The sequence below is a fragment of the Canis lupus genome, chromosome 11 (genome assembly GCF_011100685.1).
Source record: "Canis lupus familiaris isolate Mischka breed German Shepherd chromosome 11, alternate assembly UU_Cfam_GSD_1.0, whole genome shotgun sequence".
Classification (NCBI taxonomy): domain Eukaryota; kingdom Metazoa; phylum Chordata; class Mammalia; order Carnivora; family Canidae; genus Canis; species Canis lupus.
In genome coordinates, this window is record NC_049232.1 from 569,543 (window position 1) to 592,686 (window position 23,144).

Genomic DNA, 23,144 nt, shown 5'->3' on the forward strand with positions numbered 1-23,144 from the left:
AAAGAAACCAATCCCTAGCGACTACATACTCATTTCATTTATATGGAATTCTTGTCCTAACAAAATTATAGAAACATAAAACAGATTAGTGGTGGCCAGGCACTAGGCCTGGGGAGATTAGAAGGGGTTGTGTGTGGCTATGAAAAGGATACCCCAAGGGAGGCTTATAGTGATGGAACTCTTCTGTATTTTGACTGTGGTGACAGTCACAGGAAGCTATACATGTGACAAAATTGCCATATGGAGAACTGGAGAAATTTGAATAAACTCAGACCGGTGGGCTGTACCAAAGTCAATTTCCAGTTTTCTTACTGTACTATAGAATGCAAGAAAGATGTCATCATTGGGAGGACAGGTGAGGGTGGCATGAGACTTCCCTGCACATTTTTTTTTTTTTTTTTGCAATTCTATGTGAAATCTATATTTCAAAATTTTGATGGGAGGGAGGGTTGTTTTTTGTTTTGAAGATCCCAGATTCCAAACTGGTTGGCATTCTCTTCTAAGAACTTGATACTCTAAGCTGGGGAGATGTATAGACCATCAGAGACCTGCTAATAGCAGGGGCTGTGGTCAATTTACAATTCCCTGTGGTTTTGCGGGCACATTTTTTTTGGCGGGGGGGCACATTTTCTAATCTACACTGAGGATATGGTATTTCCTATATGGGAAAGAGATGATCCTCATTAAGCAGGAGGTCCTGTTATTAAAACAGGAGATACTCAGCTGAAACCATCTCTAAATGCCCATGAGGCCTGAAAGATACACACTTTGGCTTGAAAACACATAGCTATATACAGTTATAAGAATCACCAGCAATCTTCATATTAAGAAGCCAAAGAAGAGAAAATAAATCTACTGGGATGCTGCAGTAATCCTGTACTCTCTAGCACTGGCTGGCTACCCACCGGTCTTCAAATCATGCCCCAGGTAAGTCAGGCCCCAGGGATGGAATTCAAGCTACTTTCATCTTTTAGAATTTAGAGCCAGCCATTTAAAAGAGGTTTGGGAAGACTTAATAATTTATAATCTAAGTTTAAAAAGCATGTTTCAAATCTGTATCTATAACAGATAGATATACTACAGCAGGGGAAAATTAACAGAAAAACAAACGAGGTTAATTTACCACATATTGGTAGTTATCTCTAAGTTGTGGGTTTTCCCATCAATTTATTTTTCTATTTTTTTCCTGGATATGTTGTTTTCTTTCTCCTCCTCCTCCTCTCTTCCTCCTCCTCCTCCTCCTCTTCCTCCTTCTCCTCTTCAAAGTGGATTTTTATAGTGGGAAGGGAAGGGAGGATTCTCTATATGATATTCAGTCAAGTGTGTTTTGTCAAGATTTGGTATCTCTAGTTAGAACACTTGTTTAAAAGGATGGAAAACTCAGGCAGCAGAATGGAATGGAGCAGGTGGAAGCCTCTGAGATCACAGCCACTTCTGAAAGTGCTGGTGCTATTTGCAGGGGGAAAAAAAGCTATGGGTTTTTTAAAAAATTGAGAGGAGGGTGGAAGGTTTTCCTCTCCTTTATTTAATTTCTAAAAATAATACACATTCACGGTTTAATTTGAAAAAAATTTTAAAACAACAACAAAGTTGAGATTATAGAAGACTTCCTCTGCATTCACGTGCATTCCCCAAAGTGAAAGGTGGGAATGACTTGAGAATCCCTACTAAAACCAAGGCATGAGGTGGTGTGCACTGCACGAATCTTTCCCTCTGCGTGCTCATGGAGCCCAGTGGCTCCGGTCAAACTAATCCTGTTGGCTGGGATGTAGTTCTCTAACCTATAGATTCCTCCCAACACTTTCTTTTCCTGAAGACCCTTGGAAAGTTATCAGCAGTGAAGGAAGGCGTCCCAAACCCTGTTGAAGCGGCGTGATGTGACCGGGCAGTCTAAGGTGCTGGCTTAAACCCCTGGTCTCTTTGAGGGCGAGGGTTCGAGTTCCACCACTGCTAGCTTTTAAGTTTTACGTCCTAGGCAGCAAGTGGGTTGGGATCAAGTATTTACAGGGTCGGTGGCTGAGGTGGAAACTGGCGGTGTTCCACCTCTTTCTCCATCCTGGAAGACCGCCCACGTCTGTAACCAGACAGAGAGGACGGTGAGTGGATGTCCTGAACCGGAGCCAGGTTTGTTCCAGAGTCTCCAAATGTACCCCCAATGTAATAATTTTCAAATAGTAGTTGGCGGGTGATGTTCTAAACAGGACCAAACTGGCTCATAGTCTCCAATTTTTAAATACGGGAAAAAGGAAAACAGAAACCAAGTCTCGGTGTTTCCGCCCGGTTTCGAACCGGGGACCTTTCGCGTGTTAGGCGAACGTGATAACCACTACACTACGGAAACCGCCGCACGCCGCTCTCCCTATAATGGTCTTGAGGGTTAAGCAAGCCTTCCTTGGGGACCGTGGATACAAAGTTCCACGGCTAAAATGGCATCATCCCTCAGATTGGCAAAAAAAACAACCGCCAGCGGCTCTGCATCGTCTTTCATCGGCGACCCTCGGTTCCGAGGCGACTCACACTTCTGCTTGCTCGTCTTCCGGAGCTCCAGGCCACTCGGAGCCCTTGCGTACGCCATCTGCTCGTCCAAGACGCGAACCGTCCATCTAAAAAATGTAGGTAAAAAGTACCGGGGGGGGGGGGGGAGGGAAAAGGCGGGCTCGTCCGGGATTTGAACCCGGGACCTCTCGCACCCAAAGCGAGAATCATACCCCTAGACCAACGAGCCGTCCGGTGCCTCCGTGCTTGGTTCAGTCTGTAATCTGCGTCTGCCTGGGGGCGTTGTCACTAACAGGAAACCTTACTTTCGGTGCGTTGGCATTACCCCTGGATCTCCGTCTCCATGCCCAATTAGTCCCTGCTCAGCAGTCTTCGCATCCGCCGTTAACCTCATCCGTCGGCAGCTCGCATCCCTCGGCCCGGCTCTGTGATCTGGAATCCGAAGGGACGTGTCTTTGCCGGCGCGCCTCCGGCAGCAGGCACCGAGACGGGGAGCGCCTGCCCTCCGGGGCAGCCCGAGGAAGGCCAGAGTCTGGAGGCCCAGGGTCCGGGTGCAACTCCCGGGGAGAAGGGCAGGCGGGCTTTGGAGACTGGATCCTGAGCCGCGACGAGCCAAACAAAGCCCGAGGGGCCCCTTCAGTGGGGCTCCTGGTAAAAGGACGAGGGCTTTATTTTTCTCATGGAAATACGACAAGCAACACATACGTACTTGCAAAAGCTTCAGAAAAAAACTTCGGGGAAGTGTAAGGCAGAAACGAGATGACCGGCTGCGGTGGCCGGGTGCGCAGCCCGAGCGCCAGCCCCTGACTCGCTGCACGAGCTGGGTGCTCCTGGGGTTGCCTGGGGGTCGCCCCGCTCCTGTGAACCGGGGCCCGGGGTTTGAGCGCGCCCACCTCCCTCGAGGCATTCTCCTGGGGTTGCCTGGGGGCAGTCCCCCGCTCCCGGCGAACCGGGGTCCCGGACTTGAGAGCGGCCTCCTCCCTCGTCTTGGACCTACTCTCCCTAAAAGGGCTTAATTGTACCGAGTCATTCAGTAGTAAAATAAAACAAAAAAAAACAAAAACCCAAACTCAAACCCAACCAACCAAAAAAAAACAAAAAAAAAACAAAAAAAACAAACAAACCCAAAACAGCGATTCTTATTCCCTGATGTAAAATTCACGAATAGCCAGCCACTCAGAGCTGGTTCGTAGGTTTATTTTTGTGCCGCCAGCAGAAAAATTCCCTACACAGAGGACTTAAAATACAGAGTGGGAGACGAACGGTGGCTAACCCACTTCAAGGAAAGAAAGTGGTAATTTTTCACCGCCACTCCACGATCTCGGCTCAGCCCTCTGCTTCGTTCGCTGCTCCTTTCCGAGCTCTTTCCCTGGAGAAGACGATGCTAACCAGCCCCTTCCCACCGAGCATTGTCCTCGCCTGCTGTCGCGCACACCGTGCTGGATGGACAGGCTCTGTCCTAGGCCACCGTGTATCCTCGGGCGGGTTGCTACCCCCTCCGTGTTGTAAGCATTTGCTTCTCTTCTCTATGGAATTGTAGAAGAAAAGTGCGAACAAACGTCCACAACTGGTAACACCTGCCCAAAAGGCTAGAACTGCCATATTTGCTTCTGGTCTTTTTTTTTTTTTCTTCTTCTTCTTCTTTTAACCATTTAGTTTTTCTCTTAAACAATAAAAACACAACTAATACATGGTGACCTTTTGGCTTTGATTTATTTATGCTGTTAAAAGAAGTCACGTACGCAAAATGAAATTAAATCCCCAGAGGGCAGTGGGGGCGCTGCCCCGTAAGAGCCAGGCTCGCCCGCGGTCTGGAGACCTCTGCAGCCACCGCCGGGGCCCGCACGACCTGCCCGGGCGGCCTGGCTCCGGCAGAGGTGGAAGCGTGTCAGCCGAAGGGCCAAGGCTGCATCCAAGCAGACCCGAACACACGAGCCCTGCACGAGCCAGGAGCGCACCCGCACCCTCAGAGCCCTGCGCGTCCCGGGCTCCCGGGATTCGCGGACTCCTCCGCGGCGGCCCTACTGGACGGCCACCTCACTACTGAAGCTACGTTGTGGGGACACGGCGAACTAAGCGGGGGCTTCAACCTAGCACCCCTCCCGACTAAAGATTCCCAGGGCGCCTTGTGGGGAGGTGGGCGTAGACAGGTGTTCCCCACTACGCGGAAGAAACAAAGAGATGAAGACTCGCCTCTGGCCCGAGCGTGGTGAGAGGAGGGGCACGGGAAGATCTGCCACGGGCTTTCCGAGCGCACGCGAAGGAGGCGAGGGGCCGCTGTGAAGTCGCATGGAGCCGGCGGAGCCTGTGACCGCAAGGCCACGGGCACAGGGAGCCAGCTCTTCCCGAAACAACGCCACTTCCCGTCGGCGGGAATCTAGGGGCCACGGACAGTCCGTTCGGCCGAGGGCCAGACCTCGCAGAAAGAACGGAAATTCGTGTTGGCTCACTCGTCTCCCACGTTTCCATCTCCCAGGAGGGGTGGAAAAACAGAGACAGGCCCCAGCGAGATTTGAACTCGCGACCCCTGGTTTACAAGACCAGTGCTCTAACCCCTGAGCTATGGAGCCGACCACAGCCTGGCGCTCCGCGCTAGAGCAGTTGACAGCGCTACCGTCCGCCGCGCAGCCGCAGAGAACCACAAGGATGAGCCGAGCAGAGAGAGGGGGGCCGGCGCCTTTTGGCCGAAGAAGGCCTAGTTCCGCCGCCGCCGCCGCCTCACCAGCAACGTCAATAAGCGTCCATGCCGCAGACCAAACCGCAAATCCTAGGAGAAAGCCCCGCCGAGAGACGGCTGACGCTGCGCTGCCCTGGCTGGGAGGGATGGGGGCGGGCACAACGCTGCGCGAGCAGGGGCGGGGCTTCCAGGGGCGGAGCATTAGGAGACCCGGGAGTTTTCCGGGGGCTTAGGGGTCAGGGGTGAAGACCCGTTGGCCAGAGAGGTCACAGTCTTATAGTGTATGAGAATGAGGGTGCGAGGTCAGGGCTCCAAGGGAGGAGTTAGGGGAAGGGTATCAATAAGCCTGTCCTGAAGGAATCCAGGTACAGCTGCTAAGGTGGGCTGCCCGTGGGCAGTGAGAGAGGATGTTGGAGAAATCAGAAGGTCCGTCGTGAGGAGAAGCTGGGCAGAGAAGGACTGGGTCAGGGCTGTGGGTAGCCCTAGCCCTTGCTGCACCTTTCAGCAAGTTAGGAAAAGGCAAACCCTTGGGGCCCGCCTTAACTCTTGTGGAGCTGGTTCCCTAAGAATCCCTGAAGGCACAGGGATGCAAGGCATGGGGAGGGTGAGAGCCCAGGTGAGGGACAAGAGAAACCTTTGCCCTGCAAGGATCAGGAAGTGGCGGCTGTACAAGCTATGAAAGCAGCCCAAGTGTTCATCATTGATGAATGGATAAAGAAGTCACTGTGTATATATATATATATACACACACACACACACACACACACAGTGCAGTGCTATTCAGCCATAAAAAAAGAATGAAATCTTGCCATTTGCAACAATGTGGATGGAGCTGGAAAGTATAATACTAAAGGATGTAAGTCAGAGAAAGACAAATACCATATGATATCACTCATGTGTGGAATTTAAGAAACAAAACAAATGAGCAAAGAGAAAAAATAAAAGAGACAGACTCTTAACTCTAAAGAAAAAATTGATGGTTATCAGAGGGGAAGGGGTGGGGAAATAGGTTAAATAGGTGATGGGGATTACAGTACACCTGTCATGATGAGCACAGGGTGATGTGTAGAAGTGTTGAATCACTATATTGTACACTTGAAGCAATGTATGCTAACTAGCTGGAATTAAAATTAAAACTTAAAAAAAGAAAGTGGTGGCTGTAAGTGGCAGGCCTTGACCTGGTGGCCCGACCTGCCCTATGGTCCCTGCAAAGCCAGGTGACTTGGATCTATGGGTGCCCCCTCAGTCTGCAAGCTGAGGAGCCACGTGAGGGTCTGTTGTGAGCAAACTGTCGGTTCCTCATGCAGATCACAAGGATCTGGGATTAATAGGTGGGATCAGGAAGACCCAAGTTAAGTCAGTCATTGCTTTCAAAGATCCAAACATTTCACAGATCTTAGGATGCCCAAAGGTTGGTAGGGAAAAATGCACACGATCACACATATCCTCACACCAGCACTGTGTCATCTGAAGTCACTGCACTGCCCTAGTGACAAAAAGAGAACATCTCTTACCCTAAGTGTGTGATTATTACTGTAACTGTTGTTATATTTCTTCAGATATATAGGTATCTATGTAGTTATTCTGCAAACACAGTCTGGTAGACACACAATCACATTCACAAACACAAACACAAAAGCTGAAAATATACACACAGACAGACACCCCAGCAGTCCCCAGACCTGGCCCTACAAGCTTCTCCACCAGACATCCACTTTCTGTGACCTGTAATATGCATTGCAGTATTTCGACACAGTTGTGTGACTTTAACTGTGATACTCAATTCAAAAGCCATACAAGCCCAGATAACATTAGGGCTTGATGATAACACTAGCCAATTTAATTAGCAAGTGAATGTTAAAAATGGGCTTTCCTTGTGGAAATTAGTGGTATGCAAACACCTGCTACAGTGTTCCAACCCTACTCTCTGTGTATGAACACAATATAGGATTCACCCTCTGGAATGATACAATGATATTGTAGGTTGGACTCATTTTTTAAAGATTTATTTATTTATTGGAGAGAGGGACAGTATAAGCTGGGGTGAAGGGAGTTGTGCAGAGGGAGAGGGAGAGAGAGAATCTTAAGCAGGTTCCATGCCCAGTGCAGACCCAAGCCAAAATCAAGAGCCAGTTGCTTGACTGACTGAGCCACCCCTGTAGGCTGGACTCTTGGATGATCCTGTCCCCAGCCCATAGGACACTGGATTCTGATTACCATGCTATGTCGACTGGGTCTGCCTCTAGAACAGTGTTATGCCTACCCTATAAGACCCTTATATGGAAGTTTGAAGCATCTCAGGGATAGAGTACAAAAACTCCATGACACTTGCAGACCAGATTGTTCAATTGTCACTGTCCCTACATGCCAACACATCTGTCTAAACAACCTGTGCAGGACAGAATAGGTCTGAGACTGGCTTTCATCTAGCCAAGTAGCCAGGTAGTGGGGAAGGAAACTATGGCCCTCACCTAAATAGGGGTTGGTTAATATTTAACAACAAATGAAAAATAGGATATTACCAAAATGACCTGGGTCTATTTTCCTAAACCCTATGCACATGCTGATAAATGCCCTCTCCAAAATCCGCACACACCCCTGCCCCTTCAATCTGAGATACAAACACACATGCACACATTCTTCACACACTTAAACACATCTGCTCACCCAGTCTAGCAGAAACCTTTGCTCCTACTGTGCTCTTGCACTCAGACTGTGGGAGTCAAGAATGAGCTAAGCCACCCTAGAAATGAGCTCAGTCTATATTTCCATCTCCTCATCCCACTTCCCTGGGAAGTACCAAGCAGGGGACAACCCAACAAAAGCTAGGGAACAAACAATTAGCCAAGGGAGTAACACCCCAAGCAGGGCATAGGCTGAGCAGACCTTGACAGCAGGGTCCTCTGCTGTTGGCATACATTTAGCAAGTTCCAGAAAGGGTATGTGAGAGGCATATTTGTGCTCTGTGAATTCCCATGATCATATTAGTCACATTTGTAAAATTTTAAGTGCTATTCTATGTTTCAAAATTCCCTAACTTTTGGTCTCCTTACTCAAGGGAGACTATACTTTGTATTTGAAAGGCGTTTAGGCATCTGTGAGAACACAAGGCTGTCACCGTGGCCAAGAATGAACATATCATTCTGTATCATTGGGTTAAGGGTATTGGAAGGTAGCCACACCAAATGCCAATGTCCTGGGCTTTCCTCTTACATACAGGTCAAGACAAGAATCTCCTTCCAGTTCTGGCTCAGGCTGTTTCAGCTGGGAGTACAATGCTCCTTCCTGAGTAGAGACCACAGGCCAGATGGATCAGGTGTCTGAAGGCAGGGCTGACAGTTGACAAGAAGGGAAAGCAGAAGTGATCATGAACTTGGCTGTCTGGGCCACACGCTCCTGCATGCCCTGAGGACAGCACTGGGCTTGGTGTTGCTCCACAGAAGGGGAGACCTGCTAAGACCAGACAGTAAGCCCCAGTGACGGGAAGTACCTCTGTCAGGAGCTGGGCTCAGGTCCTCACCAGCCTCCACTGCCTCACAGCTCGCGCCAGATACACATGCAGACAACAGGTAGAGGACAGGCCCCCAGGGTCCAAGGCACCTCTTCCCCTGCTGGGTTGACCGCAGAGCGCCCACTCTGCAGACTCCAATGTTGTGGTCTAGGGCCTCCGGGGCCGTGTCTGGAGGGCAGGCCCAAAGGAACTGGGGGGCTGCGACAGAGCGCAACAGTGCTTCCCCTGGGCGGCCTGAACATGGAAGAAGGCACCTGTGAGTGACTCACCCTCCCTGGGAAGCGGACGCCTCCCCTCAAGGCCAAATTCGCAAGTAGGTGCCCGTGGAGCAGACAGAGAAAAGGGGAAACACGCGCTCGTGGAAGTTGACGCGGAAGGTGTAGAGGTGGCGCATGTCCTCCGTGGCGTAGAAGGACACGGCCCCCACTTCCAGATCCAGCGCCACGCGCACTCGGGACAGGTGGCCACAGCTGAGGGGTGTCCGTTCGGGGCTGGTCACCGCCCAGTACTTGCCGCTGTGGAGCTGCAGCGCCCACACGCCCTCCTCCGGGGTGAAGGGCGTGAGGCCCTTGCGGCGCACGCTCTCCCGCGCCACACCGAAGGCCCAGCCGTCCTTGGAGCCCACCTCCACCTCCCAGTGGTGCCTGCCGGAGGAGAAGCCGCAGGACGCCAGCACTCGCGTGTTGGTGTCGAAGCGGCATGGGTGGCAGGGCAGGTCCTGCGCCCGCTGCCCGAGGCGCACGCTCTTAAGATCCAGGGAGAGGATGAGGCGGGGGTTGGCGGTGTCTGGGTCCAAGGTCAGCTCCACTGAAGGCAGAGACAGAGAGAGGCGTCCCATGCAAGCCCCTGGCACAACTCTGTCGGTTCCTTCCCCTCCACCGATCCCCCGCAAGTACATGGCGAGGTCAGACCGGAGGGAGAATGAACCCAATTTGAATCCCAATTCAAACAGATTGGCAAGTCCAATTTAAAAGACGATTGCAAAATATTGAACACTAAATATTGGAAGGAACCATTAATTTTTCTAATTGTGATTATGGTTTTGTGGGGGTTTTTAAAAGTCTATCTTTAGAGATAACATGCTAATATTTATGGAAATCACTTATTCATGATTTGCTTCCAGTGGGAAGAAGTGGGTAGGAGTGTTTATGAAAAATATTAGCTGAAGGTGTATGATGACGTAATTATTCATTATGATCTACTTTTGTGTACGCTAAAAATTTTCATAATAAAAACTTAAAATATGCACACTTGTCCTAAGTACTATCTTCCAGGACTATCACAGGCCCCAGGAATCCCACAGTTCAGTATCCCTGTCCTCCATCAGCTTCCTTTCTGGGAGAAAGGGAAGGAGAGACAATAAATGACATAGATAATATGAGGAATCAGGAAAGAAGGCTGTAATTTCATCTAGAGTGGCCAGGGAAGGCAAAAAGGTCTCATTATGTAATTCACAGCAAACACAGAAAGGAAATGAGGAAGCCAGATATTCAGCTGTCTGGAGGACACATATACCAGGCTGAGGCCCAGCCAGCTCAGTGCAAATGCCCTGAGGTGAGTGTGTGCTTGGTGCATTTCAAGAGCAGCAAGGAGGGCTTGTTGTGGCTGCGCAGAGTAAACCAGGGAAGAGTGTGCAGTGAGGCCAGATCCCTAAGCCTGGAAGACCTCAGTGAGGACTATATTGAGTGAAAGGGCTGTCCCAGGGTCCTGAGCAGAGGAGTGGCATGCTCTGACTTGGTTTAGATTTTTCCAAGGTAAATTCTGACTTAGCTTGTTCAGTCAAGAGTATCAGGAATATGAGACTTCCCCTGCCTTCCTGTGGGGTTGGATCTCACTCAACCCAGAGCTCTGCAATAGTAAGAACCACCTCCCTTCCTGTCTTCAGCCTCCTCCCTCTGCTTTCCCCTGACCCCTGCACACAACCACTGTCCCCAGAAGAGGTCTCTGTCTGGGAGCAGGAATAGGGGAGACAGCCTGTCCGGGAGGGGAGACTGACCCACAGTTTATAGGCCTGTAGGTCCCCCTGCAGCCTGAGGGAGCCAGAACTGGGAGGCAGGGATGAGGGAGAAAAGGAAGCAGACGGCAGAAGGCAGACGTAGGCCGTATACCAGCAGAAGGAACCAACCATGCGCAAAGCCCAGAGAAACAGTCATGGGCAGGGAATGGATTCTCTACATGGACAAATCCTGGGAACTCACTATCAGAGCAACCATCATACCTTTCTCCTCTTTCTCCAGTTCTTCTCGAAGATCCTCTGAGGAGAAACAAAGTGGGGTATGCGTCAATGGCTTAGGAGATTATCTCTCTGGCAATGACGGTGATACCACCTCCTCTGACATTTACAGCCCCACTGGCTCACTCACTCCCCAGATACCCCAGAGGCTGAGAGTTGATGTGCAGACACTGGGTCAAGTGTAGGGGATAGGGAAGGGGCAGTATCCTAACTCTACCTCTCCCATGTCTCCTCTCTTTAGCCTGAGCTAGTCTGACCTGAACTCTTCCTCCTCATCCCTCTTTTTGCCCCTAATCCACTACCCCACCTGTCCCTGGGGGTATCTTTGTGTTGAGGAGGTTAGGGGGGTGGCTTGAGGGGGATTGTTGCTGAATGGATTTGCCACCCTCATCTCTGTGCACCAATCTGGCCTTGACACACTCTAGCTCCAATTTTCTCACACAGCTTTTGGAAAGGCACATCCTTGGGACCCCAAAATACCAAAACACACCATGGCCTCCAGCACTGAGTGGCCCAGCCCCAAGCACAGGCCCCTACCTTTGAACTTCTTGAGCAGCCCCTTTAAGACAAAGGTCTTGAGGGAAACATTCCAGACTTTATTTTTCATCTCAGAAGAGACTGTGGTGGGCTTGGGGCCAGGCACATTGCTGCACCTGCAGGACAAAGACCCAGAGGAAGCCCGCAAATACTGTCCTACTCCCACCGGACTGAGGATGGCAAGGTCCTCTTTGGTGGGGAGAGGCAAAGAAAGAAGAGGCTGGTCTTACAACAGAATATCCACAGCCAGTCAGGTGGACATTTGCCTTAGAAGTTACATTGGTAAGGAGGTGTGGGAGTTGGGAGGTGAGAGGTCAGCAGTGAGGGAATGAAGAGAGAGACCTCAGTGGAAAAGAAGAGCCAGCTTGTAGAGGCCTAAGGCACTCCTAGGTCCACTCACCTGCTTAAGGTGTTTTTGAATTCCTGGTGAGAAAGATGAAAGAAAACCAACTCAGCATCACGTAACCACCAGTCACCTTTGAGAAAATAAAACTGGCCTCTTGCCCTACTTCTAGAGAGTAAGCAATAAGGTGTACCACCCCCAACCACCTGCATGTGGCCCAGAGGGCAGTGGCTTCCTGTTGTGCCTGATTGCTGGGTGTCTCATCGCCTCCCTTCCCAGGGCTTTGCAAATGCTCCCTTCATTACTGAATCATCACTGGAGCCATGTGCTGGTATCCAGTGTTGCCTCTGCTCCCGACACCACTCCAGGGAAGTCATAGCCCTTCCGCAATGACTGGCCACTCAGACCAGTATCTTCTAAATGAGTATGCTTGACCCATTTGTGCCTTGTGAAGTTTATTTGTGGATTGTGACTATTTATTTTATTTATTTATTCATGAGAAACACGAGGGAGAGGCAGAAGCACAGGCAGAGGGAGAAGCAGGCTCCTGCAAGGAGCCCGATGTGGGACTCAATCCCAGATCCCAGAATCACGCCATGAGCGAAAGGCAGAAGCTCAACCACTGAGCCACTCAGGCGTCCCTGTGACTATTTTAAAAGGAAATAAAATAGAAAATGTCAAAAAACGCATTACATGTACTAAAGATAAGTATTATTTTCTGAGATTTTTGTCACAAGGTTTATATACTGGAATATGACGTACACCTTGTATACAGCTCTTTGGAACTCCTTTCTGTCTGCTAGATTGTATTCAGCCCAATTCATGAATTGTTGAGTAAAGCCAATAAGATCTTTATTGCGGCTCAAGGTCAAGACAGTTTTACCACATCTTTTTAGACCTTTAAACCCAGGAGAAGAAGGGCACTTTTCTGCAGTCCCCTTCTGCTTGAGTATGTGATTCTACTAAATTCACAGAACCTGACTCTGTTCTCACTTGCCATTTGTGATGCCTGGGGATAAATGATTCATACTTCTTGGCCAATCCAGACTCACCTGGAGAAATTCAAGGTCAGGCTTTTGAGATGTCTCCTGGATTTGGCTGCTGAGCTTGGAGAGCTGGGTGATCTCACCCTCAAGCTGAGCTATGTTCTCATTCCGCTTCTGTGTCACCTCCCGGGACAGCTCCTCCAGGCGGCCCAAGAGCCGGCCTTCCTGCTCCACCAGGAAGGCCCTCAGTGCCTGGAACTCCGCGCCCGCCTTCTCTCGCTCAGCTGCCATCTGCTTCTGTCTCAGGAGGGGAGAATTGGGATAGGCAATGGGATGTCAAGATGTAGCATTTGGACAGTAGCATCTGAGCCATTCCACAGGACAGAATTCCACTCATCTCACTGTTCAGGGGTCAGAGGCTCACCTACACATACCCACCACACACATCCTCTAGTTTAGATATCCTTACACAGCAGTTTCAACACATGCTCTCGAGTTCCCTGTCACAAATGTGCTCTCCCACCTACCTAGGGCAACTTCAGATTTGCCCCAGAACCACCCAGGGATGCAGCTGTCTCACTTGGAAAGTAGGAGAAATATTTAGGACATTACTTAATGTCTCCCAGAGCCACTGTAAAGATTAAACTGAGGTCACTTCCTTTCCACCCCCAAACACATTTATTTTGAGTTAGAAACTACACAAGAGGCTCAAAATGGAGTCACTGATGCTAAGTCCCACATTAGGAAACAGAGACTTAATCACAGTTTCAGTTTTCTCAGAAAGAGAATCTCACATCAGCCAATCAGGAATTACCTGATCAGTATTGGTTAAGTAACTGCCTGATAAACCTCTACCCTCCCCAACAGGGAAAGTAACTGCAATAACCAATCTGCTTTTTGGCCTAGTATAAATTCCTTGTTCCTGCTCATGTCTGCCTATAAATTCTTTTGCTTTGTATAGCTTTTCAGAGTTCTTTTCTATCTGCCAGATGGAATGCTGCTCAATTCATGAATTGCTGAATAAAGCCAATAATACCTGCAAATTTTACTCAGCTAAATGTTGTCCTTTAACATTTGTTACTCCTCCAACTTTCACTCTTCACTTTACTTCTTTTTAAAGAGTGCACACACAGGCCCAGGATGGTGGGTGGTCCTCTGTTGTCACCCAAAGAGGATCCACCTGGAGGATGCCCGCTCACCAGAAGCTCCTTGCTCTCCTTCTCTTCAGTGGAACGAAATGCTTCATAGTCCTCCAGATCCTTCTTCAAGACCTTCAGCCTGGACTCCAGGAGTTCCTGCAAAAGGGTGAGAAAGGAGACATTATGGTAAGAGGCCTCTGGAAACCCCTACATGTGCCTTTCTGGAGCCATCTAGGAGAAAGAGAAGACCCTCTTCATTGAAGAATAGGAGGCAGGGCTGAAGCCATATCTGGACATCCAGATGGCTATAGCCTGCACAGAAGTACATAGGTGTACGGGGCAACTGAAGGGTGACTCCTAAGGCCCCAAGGTCTCACTTCTCCAGACCATCTGTTCACAATCCAAGCCGAAATGCAGGCAGGCCCTGTAGCAGCCCAACCTACCTAGTTTTCCCCTCTGTTTTCCTCCTCACCATCAGAAAGCTGTCTGGGAGGGAGACAAACCACGAGAGACTCTTACTTATTCGAAACAAACAGGGTTGCTAGAAGGGAGGTGGGTGGGAGATGGGGTAATTGGGGGATGGGCATTAAGGAGGGCATGGGATGTGATGAGCACCATGTGTTATAGGCAACTGATAAATTGTTGAATGCCACATCGGAAACTAAGTATGTACTTATATGTTGGCTAATTGAATTTAAATTTTAAAAAACTCTAAACCCCTCCCAGAACCAGAAAGCCATCTGGGTGGGAGGGCTGAAGTGGAATAAAGAGTAAAAGACTGGGGGCTGTGTGCTGAGGCAGTAAGGAGGCAGGAAAGAGAGTGCCCAAGATCCACATGTTTGACACAGCCCACCGACAGCTTTTGCTGCTCCACTCAAACCAGGCAGCAGGCACCCGCTGCCTTACCCCAGTCTCCTGGAAAAGTCGCCCCACTCGGCCCAGGACGCAGCACAGAGCCACCGCAGGGAAAGGGCCGAGAGGGTGGACAGAGGAAGTGTGGGTGTGATGGCAGCGCTGCTAGAAGCCAGGGGCTGACAAGCAGGATGAAAATCGCCAAGTCTGTAGAGGTATCGCGAAGGTGGTCCAGGAAGGAGCCCAGAGGGAAACTCGAGGTGGCGGGTAGGATGGTATTAATGATGTAGCGGTGACACGGAGAGCGCTGCCCTGAGTCCCAGGGCAAGGCTGGCTAGCGTGGCAGAGGAGAGAAGCGGCAGGGTCTCACCCGGGCCTCCCGCAGGCCTGCCTGCTTGCCCTCTGCCCCGCACATGCAGGCAGGCGGAACCCGGGCTGGGGCCCTGGGGACCTGCACGGGGGGCGCGGGCGCTTACCTTAGCCTCCTGCACAGCCTCATCCAGGGGCAGCACCGCGTGCGCGCGGTGTTCGCGGGCGCGGTCGCACACCACGCAAATGGCGCGACCGTCGTCCTGGCAGTAGAGCTTGAGTGGTTCGCCATGCAGGGCGCAACCCGCCCAGGCCGCCTCCGCGAGTGCGCGCTCGCCGGGCGCGGCCCCGGGTAGGCTGAAGCGCCGCAGCAGCGTGGCCACCGAGGCCAGCTGCCGGTTGGGCCGCAGCTGGCTGGGCCGCACTGGCTCCCGGCACTGGGGGCAGGGCAGCGGGCAGGGCAGCGCGCGCGGCGCTGCGGTAGGGCCGGGGCCGGGGCCGGGGCCGGGGCCGGGGCCGGGGCCGGGGCCGGGGCGCTCCCAGCAGCGCGCTATGCAGGAGCGGCAGAAGCTGTGACCGCACTCGACCGACACGGGTTCGCGGAAGAGCTCCAGGCATATAGAGCAGGTGGTCTCGCCCTGCAGTTCTGCCGCCAGGGCCAGCGCCTCGGCCCCGGCCCCGGGGTCCGTCCGCAGCCCCACCGCCGCCATGCGCTCCCCCAGCGCCCCGGGTCGGGCGGTGCCGGGGACGTCGAGGGGCGAGGGGTGCAGAGGCCCGAGGAGGCCTCCGAGCACCCGCTGGGAGAGGAAGGGCGGGGCTGAAGTCGGGCTGGCAGAGACTCGAGCCGCGAGCTTGCCGGGCTGGGACACGAGAGCGCGAGAGCGTGTCTGTAGGCGGGCCGAGTGCAGGCCAGCGCCGCGCGTCCCCGCCCTGGGCCGCCCTGGCCGCGTGAACCCCGGCCGTGGTCTGCGGCTCCGCTGGTCTCCTGGCACCCTCCTCCGGCGCCCCCCTTGCGCAGCCCCTCCGCGACCCCCCTTGTCCACCCCCTGCCTGGATCAGTCAGACGTGGGAAACGGGCCCGGACAGGTGGGCGCACACACCCAGCTGGGCGCCACTCCCGGTTGCCGGGATGTCCAAGGGCCCAGCGCCCTGGCCACAGTGTCAGGTTCCCGCAGTACAGGTTTGTCCTGACCCGGGGCGAGCTAAATTTAGTGTCTGGAAGGTGGCTCTTGCCCCCACCCCCAATCCTGGCTTTGTAACCACGTCTGTGGCTACTTTTCCCACGGTGGTTCTCCCCTCCTTGTTTATTCAATTTTTGGCTTTGAACAAATAAAACATTTACAATACCTTTCCCTACTGTAATCTCCACCAAAATAACCCAGCCCTTTGCGGTCCCTCCAGAACTGCCAGGAATATTGGCTTCCACTTCTTTCCTCACTCCTGAGGTCACCCAGGGCAGGCTTTAGACACCACCCTCCTCAGAAACCAGTCTTGTCAAGGTCACCAGTGACCTCAGAGATCCTAACTCAAAGGCAAAGGCTCTTTCTCAGGCCTCACTTCATTTGCCCTTTCCTCCAATGCTTCCTCCTTGCTGCCACTTCCCTGGCACCTTCCAGGATGCCATAGGCCCTGGCTCTCCAACTGCATCCGTGGCCTCCTACCTTTTTCTTGGCCACTCTTGTGGTTTCTTCCTCCTCTTCCTCCACTTGCTCAGTCCTATACTACTGATCTCTTCCATTTTCTTGGCCTGAAAGACCCTATTCTTGCTGAGGCCACAATACACATCCCCACCCAGTGTCTCCTACTATGTCTGGCTTCCACATCCAAGTCCCAGCAGCATGTTCTGTGGACTATCACACACTCACCATAAACAACACCATACTTCAAATCTGCCCTCCACCTGTTCTTTCCAGAGCCTTCCCCACCCAACCCCAGTTAACAGCAACTCTATCCCTTCAGGTGTTCAGGCCATACCAGGGAGTCCTCTGTGACTCCCAAGAGGAACACATTGCACAGACTCCACCTTCAGTCCCCTCTGTGTCCTCACTCTCTCACACCCTTCCATGATCTGTGTACCACCTTCCATGATCTGATGATCACAACAGTTCTATCCCCTTCTGTCACACACTGCCCTACCCTGTCTTCTCCATCGAGCTGTGAGAACAGTCCTGTTGAAATGTTAAGTCAGAGCAAGGTTAGGTTCCCCTCTGCTCAGACCCTTCATTGGCTCCCACTGCTCAAAGTAAAAGTTGAAGTCTTTGTAATCCTCCTAAAGCCCTACCCATTCTTTGACCCCATCCCCTGCACCCAGACTCTACCTACATTTCCTGTCACTCTTCCTTGTTGATCCACTCCTCTCTTGCCACAGGGACCTCCTTGCTATTCCTGCAACATGCCAACAAGCTCCTACTTCAGGACCTTTGAACTGGCTTTTACTTGTACTTGCACTTCTCTTTTCCCATACTTGCTTGGCTTACTTCCCACCTCCTTCAAGTCCTGTTTCAAATGTCATCCTCTCAGCAGAACCTGCCCTAACCACATTGTTTAAAATTGCATCTTAACACATTGTCCTTCAACCTGGCTGTTTCATAACACTACCTCCTCTGGAATTTGAGATGTTAAGGGGATGACTGAGTTGGTTTTGTTACGGGTTGGACCCCTCAGACTTCTAAAGCGGTTCTTGTTACATAGTAAGAGACTGGTAAACTTTTCTTGGATTGAACTGATTTAAACGTTGTTCAAAATTCAGATATACAAAGAGTTTCACAGCGAAAAGTGTGCCCATCGTCTGCATTCCAGTCTCCTCCCCATCCCAAGAGAACAACTTTGCAATTCTGAATTATTTTATACAGATATTGTATAGTTTGGTGCACTCTCCTTTTTCTTGTTTAACAAACGGTAGCAGCCTGCACAGTCTTCCTTACTTTCCTTCTTCCGCTGAGTTCATTTTGGGCATCGTGCCTGATGATTTCTCCTACACTTTCCACTGCTGCCTTCAGATGTTTATTCCAGCTCGATGTCCCCGCGAGTGTCCCTCAGTGGAAATCCGCTCGCCTGCAGTCAGTAGAGAACCCAAACACGGCTCCTGGCGTTGCGGGACAGGCTTTGCCAGACCGGCTTTGCAGTAGCTGGATTGTCTTGCCAGGATAGCTGCACGCTCTCTATGCTAATAAACAGCCAAGGGAACATACTGGGAAACTTTCTAGTAACGTGGGGATGTAGCTCAGTGGTAGAGCGCATGCTTTGCATGTATGAGGCCCCGGGTTCGATCCCCGGCATCTCCAGCGCCGGTGTGCGTTACTTTTACTTTCCTCTTACTAAGTATTTAAACGCTAAATGTTTGCAGAGCCCGGAAATCCCGTATCTTTGAGTTTTCCCAGATCGGAAGGGGAGGCGGCGGGACCCGCCCACTACAATCCCCAGACCCTACATCTAAACTCCTGATGAAAGTTTCACGAAGTGATCCTGCTAGTGGCGTTAGGTGGCTCTTGTTTTCCTTTCCTCGCGTCCTGCGCTTTCCGGGAATGGAAAAATGTTAGGTCGATGTTTAGAGCAGAGCAAGCACTAAACAGACCTAGGTGGGAGGGGCGGTCAGGTAGGACCTGCGAAGTTTGAATTTCCGGGCTGTTTAGCGGCCGGGTCTACGTTGCAAATGAATCTACCTTTAAATCTGAAGCTACACGTAGCCTGAATCCTACCTTAAAGTATGAATTGTTGAAGGAGGGATTCCAGGTGCCCGGCTAGCTCAGTCGGTAGAGCATGAGACTCTTAATCTCAGGGTCGTGGGTTCGAGCCCCACGTTGGGCGCGAGGCTTGTTTTTCTTCAATAACAACTGGTTCAGTACTTGACTCACTCTGGGATTTACAAATAAAAAGATCCCATTCTGGAGTTTCATTGTGTGTGGTATTCAGTTGGGTATTTTTTTGTGGCTTTACATTTGTTCATCAATTAATTTATGAATTACTGCTAACAAAATGAATTTTATCTAGGTATATGTAAATTTTTAGTTTTAAAAATTGTTAAAATATGTGCAATACAATATACTATTTCAATAATTTTTACATGTACAGTTCTGTAGCTTTTCACACATTCACACAGTTGTGCAACCATCACCACCATCCATCTCAGAACTATTTCATCTTCCCCTACTGCAATTCTACCCAAGAAATTTCTAACTCCCCATTCTGTCCTTCCTCCAGCCCCTGGCAACCACCATTCTACTATCTTTATGACTAGTCTCCATTATATATATATATATAATATATTATATATACATATAAATATTACAATAAATATTATGATATTAATTATAATATATTATTATAATATATAATTAATATATGTTAATTATAATAAATATTACAGTCCTTTTATATATATATACTGTACTTTCTTTTTAATAGTTCATCTGTCTATAACCACTTGGTTGGGTTCCTTCCACCTTTTGGCTATTGTGAATAATGTGACATTAGCATGGATGTGCAAGTATCTGTTCGAGTTCCTGCTTTCAATTCTGTTGAGAATATATACCTAGAAGTGGAATTGCAGAACATAATATTTATTTTTTTCTTATTTTTCTTTCTAATTTTAATTCCAGCGTAACAAGTATTTCTATGTCTAATTTTTTGAAGAACCACCATACCATTTTCCATAGTTTCACAAAATGAGCTTTTAAAACATCTTTTGAATAGGTTATACACTGTACTGTTCAAAAATTGAACCATATATAAAAATATTCAGTGAAAACCATCTGTCACCTTCCCTCCTTAGGTAACAACTTTTGTACCTGCATACATATTCTTGCACAATTATATATATTTTTGATGCAAATATATTTCTATTTTCCTTTATTTTATACAAAAAGATAATTACAATTCTTTAATTTGAAGATCTTTCCATCTCAAGATGCAGGACATTTTCTAAATCTTCTTTTTTACAGCTGAATAATATTCCCCTATAGATAAATCATAGTTTATTTAATAGATCACCTACTGATGAATATTTATAGTGGTTCCAAACTCCTGTTATTATGATCAATTCTGCAGTTAAGAAGTATGTAGTGTTGTTATTTTGCACTTTCTCACTCATATCTGTGGAGCAAATTCCTAGAAGTGAGATTGCTGGGTCAAGGTGTATACGGAGTATAACTTTATAGAAACAGACAGATCACTGTTGACCTTACAGGCTGATTATTCCTTCCGACCAGCCATGAATCAGATTGCCTGTTTCTTCACTGCTTTGGTGGCAATGGGTCACTTCAACAAATCTAATATGACTCTATCCCCCTTAAAATTGCCATAGTCCCCTGCTGCCTGTGCCACAAGACAAGGTGATGCCCATTGCAGGGCCTATGGGGCACTGTCTGACAGGAAGAGGGACCCTCCTTTGGTCTCTCACAGGAGCTTACTTAGGAAGAATTCGACCAAATACAAGAAATTAAATTTGTATGTGATTTTCTCTTTGATCTTGGTGTCATATGGGGCATATATAAATTATTAAATCATGCATGTATGATAATAATTATATATAACTTACATATAAATTTATTAATCAACCATGCACTTGAATATTTTCATTTAAAACATCACTTTAGGGATGCTTGGGTGGCTCAGTGGTTGAGCATCTGCCTTTGGCCCAGGGCATGATCCTGGGATCCGGAATCAAGTCCCACATTGGGCTTCTTGCAGGGAGCCTACTTCTCCTTCTATGACTCTGCCTCTCTCTCTGTGTCTCTCAAGAGTAAATAAATAGAATCTTTAAAAAAATAAAACCTCAGTTGAAACAGAAAATTATCTCCAGGTTTAAGATATTTGTGGCTATTTTGTAACTAGTCTAAAAATACTCCACTTTCAGCTCTTTCTTTAACAGTTGGTGGTTTCCCTTTACTAGACTTGAAAAAGTCATTCTCTAAGGGTCTATGTAACATCAGGTGAAATGGCTCAACCACCATCAAATGCTACCTGGTTATTTCATTGCTGTTTATTTTAGATCACATTTGTTTAAGGATACAAAGGCCCCTCAATTAAAGGCTGGTGTCCGTTACGTGCTGGTGTCCTGGGAAATGTAAATTTGGGGTAAGTAGAAAGATAAAATATTGACCAGAGCAACCTAATTCTGGAGGACTGTGTGCCAAAGGAAGAGTGGCCAAATAGATGACCGAGAATGACGTGCTCCTCCATTCTTTGTCAGGACCAACTGGATTAAAACCACTAGATATTTTGGGAAACCTTCTCCGCTACCATTTGAGATGTTTAATGTCTAAAGACAAGAGAGGCTTTTGAATATGGAAAAGAATACAAACTTGTTTTGTGATTAATATTCAATTTATTACAGTTGTAAAGGTGAAAGCCTAGTTTTTCTCAAGGTTTTGGGTTCAACTTACAAATACTGTTTTTCTTATAAAGTTAGTGATTTTTAGACTGGAACAATCACTAGTTCCTTTCACTACTTTCTTCATGAACTATGGTTATCAAAAGTTGTCACTCTGAACATCTAAGCCACTGGTGATATTTTCTCTTAGACATTCCAGGTGACAATTACAGACTTATCTGTCTGGACCTTCATTGACTGTGGAGGAGAGGGAGGCACTGATTAGGTCACAGCCGGAGTGCAGAGCCAGTACCTGAACCTTGGTTCCTGCTGTAGTCTCTCTGCTTTAAGCAGCAACTCAAGCAGTTAGAAACACCAGGTGTGTTTTTATTTGCAATCTTCTGAATGAATGTGTTCATTCATCTGTCCTTTAAAACTCCACATTGAGGTACTGCTGTATTTCTCATTACACTGTTATTGAGAGTCCTCTCAGACACAGATCCGGTGTCCTCCATAATTTTTTCTATACACTTGTAAACAAAAACAGCAACTGGTGGGGATGGAGTAATCAGAATGCAGAGCCAAGGAGGTATTGCTGTGGCTCCTTATCCCCCAAGTCCCTGCTCTTCCTTTCCTCCTTGAGCCCACCAAGCACCCTCGTACTTCAGAGTCTGAACCCTCTCCCAAAGGCTTTTCCCCAGGATCTTTGAAAGGCTGGCTTCTTCTGATCTTCCTGACTTAGTTCATTCTCTTCTTCTGATACATCTTAGCCCATCTGTCCTGTTTGCTTGCCACTCTACCAGAGCTCCCTCGTTAATTTTCTCATAGTCCTTGTTAAATAGTCCTTGTTACCCTCTGAGACAGAGCCAGTAGGGTGGGAAGTGATGGAGTTAGAGATAAAACTGGAATTGTGTAAGAGAGAAAATTGATGAAACTGGGAAATAGGTACTTGTTTTTTCATAATAACATTAGCTCAACTTTAAATTTACTAATAAAAAGCTTTTAAAAAAATAAAGCATAAGGGTATATATTACTTATGAGTGACAGATTTAAAAATTTGGTAGATAATTTTGTATGGAGTAATAATGTTGAGCCTGATTTGAAAAATGTAAAGATCTAGCAAAACTACAATTAAATAAACCCTTAGTGTTAACTCACATCCTTTAAACTATTACCCTAGGGTACTAGGAAGTGGGGGAGCCAGAGACCTTGGACTCCATGCACTGGCCTGGCACTTACATTGGCTTTTTTATTTACTCTTCACTCCAAAAAAAAAAAAAAAAAAAAAGAAGAAGAAGAAGATCCCTGTACATTCTCCTTTGTCCTAAGGCAGAAGAAATACCTGCCAAGAAACAAAGATACTTTCAAATTGTCAGGACTCTAAAAAATAAATAAATAAATGAAATTTTAAAAAAATTGTCAGGACTATGCTGAAAAGATAAAAGGGCCAATGTGAAGGGGCACCCACTGACAAGCAGCTACAATTTAAGCATCAAAAAGAGAAGAAATAATACACTGACCTCTACCTCCAAAACCAGTAAACACATTATATGTTAATTAATTGTATATATATTTAAAATAAAAATTTTAAAAAGAGAATAATAGCAATACCTGAAACAAGATGAGGTCTGGAAAGCTTTAAAACCAGAATGACAAGTTAGCATTAAGTATAACCTAAAAGAAATATGACTCAAATCAGACAGCTGGGCTTTTTGCCCAGCCCAGCTGGTTTTTTGGTGTTAATTATATTG

At 48.4% G+C, this 23,144-nt stretch overlaps 1 protein-coding gene and 5 non-coding genes across 9 annotated transcripts; 2 read left to right on the forward strand and 4 right to left on the reverse strand.

Annotated features, from left to right (window-relative positions):
• Positions 1 to 2,268: 2,268 nt before the first annotated feature.
• TRNAV-AAC lies at positions 2,269 to 2,341 on the reverse strand. Its single transcript has one exon. It is a non-coding gene; the product is annotated as a tRNA-Val (tRNA).
• Positions 2,342 to 2,653: 312 nt separating this feature from the next.
• Positions 2,654 to 2,725, reverse strand: TRNAP-UGG. Its single transcript has one exon. It is a non-coding gene; the product is annotated as a tRNA-Pro (tRNA).
• Positions 2,726 to 4,993: 2,268 nt separating this feature from the next.
• Positions 4,994 to 5,066, reverse strand: TRNAT-UGU. Its single transcript has one exon. It is a non-coding gene; the product is annotated as a tRNA-Thr (tRNA).
• A 2,097-nt stretch (positions 5,067 to 7,163) lies between these two features.
• On the reverse strand, positions 7,164 to 17,429 carry TRIM7 (tripartite motif containing 7). Of its 4 annotated transcripts, XR_005366466.1 has the most exons (8): positions 15,251 to 15,963; positions 13,983 to 14,078; positions 12,850 to 13,080; positions 11,855 to 11,877; positions 11,455 to 11,570; positions 10,903 to 10,938; positions 8,664 to 9,491; positions 7,164 to 8,505 (listed from the first exon to the last, which is right to left on the reverse strand). XR_005366466.1 is itself a non-coding variant. In XM_038551688.1 (7 exons), exons 3-7 carry the CDS (start codon positions 13,072 to 13,074, stop codon positions 8,980 to 8,982), a joined length of 912 nt encoding a protein of 303 aa, XP_038407616.1. In that variant the 5' UTR covers positions 13,075 to 13,080; positions 13,983 to 14,078; positions 17,406 to 17,429; the 3' UTR covers positions 7,164 to 8,979. The 4 variants fall into 4 exon arrangements, 3 of the variants coding, with proteins under 3 accessions (XP_038407616.1, XP_038407615.1, XP_038407617.1); XM_038551688.1 differs by lacking the exon at positions 15,251 to 15,963 and adding an exon at positions 17,406 to 17,429 and having other exon boundaries at positions 7,164 to 9,491; XM_038551687.1 differs by having other exon boundaries at positions 7,164 to 9,491.
• An 866-nt stretch (positions 17,430 to 18,295) lies between these two features.
• Positions 18,296 to 18,367, forward strand: TRNAA-UGC. The gene has a single exon. It is a non-coding gene; the product is annotated as a tRNA-Ala (tRNA).
• A 450-nt stretch (positions 18,368 to 18,817) lies between these two features.
• On the forward strand, positions 18,818 to 18,890 carry TRNAK-CUU. The gene has a single exon. It is a non-coding gene; the product is annotated as a tRNA-Lys (tRNA).
• Positions 18,891 to 23,144: the final 4,254 nt, after the last annotated feature.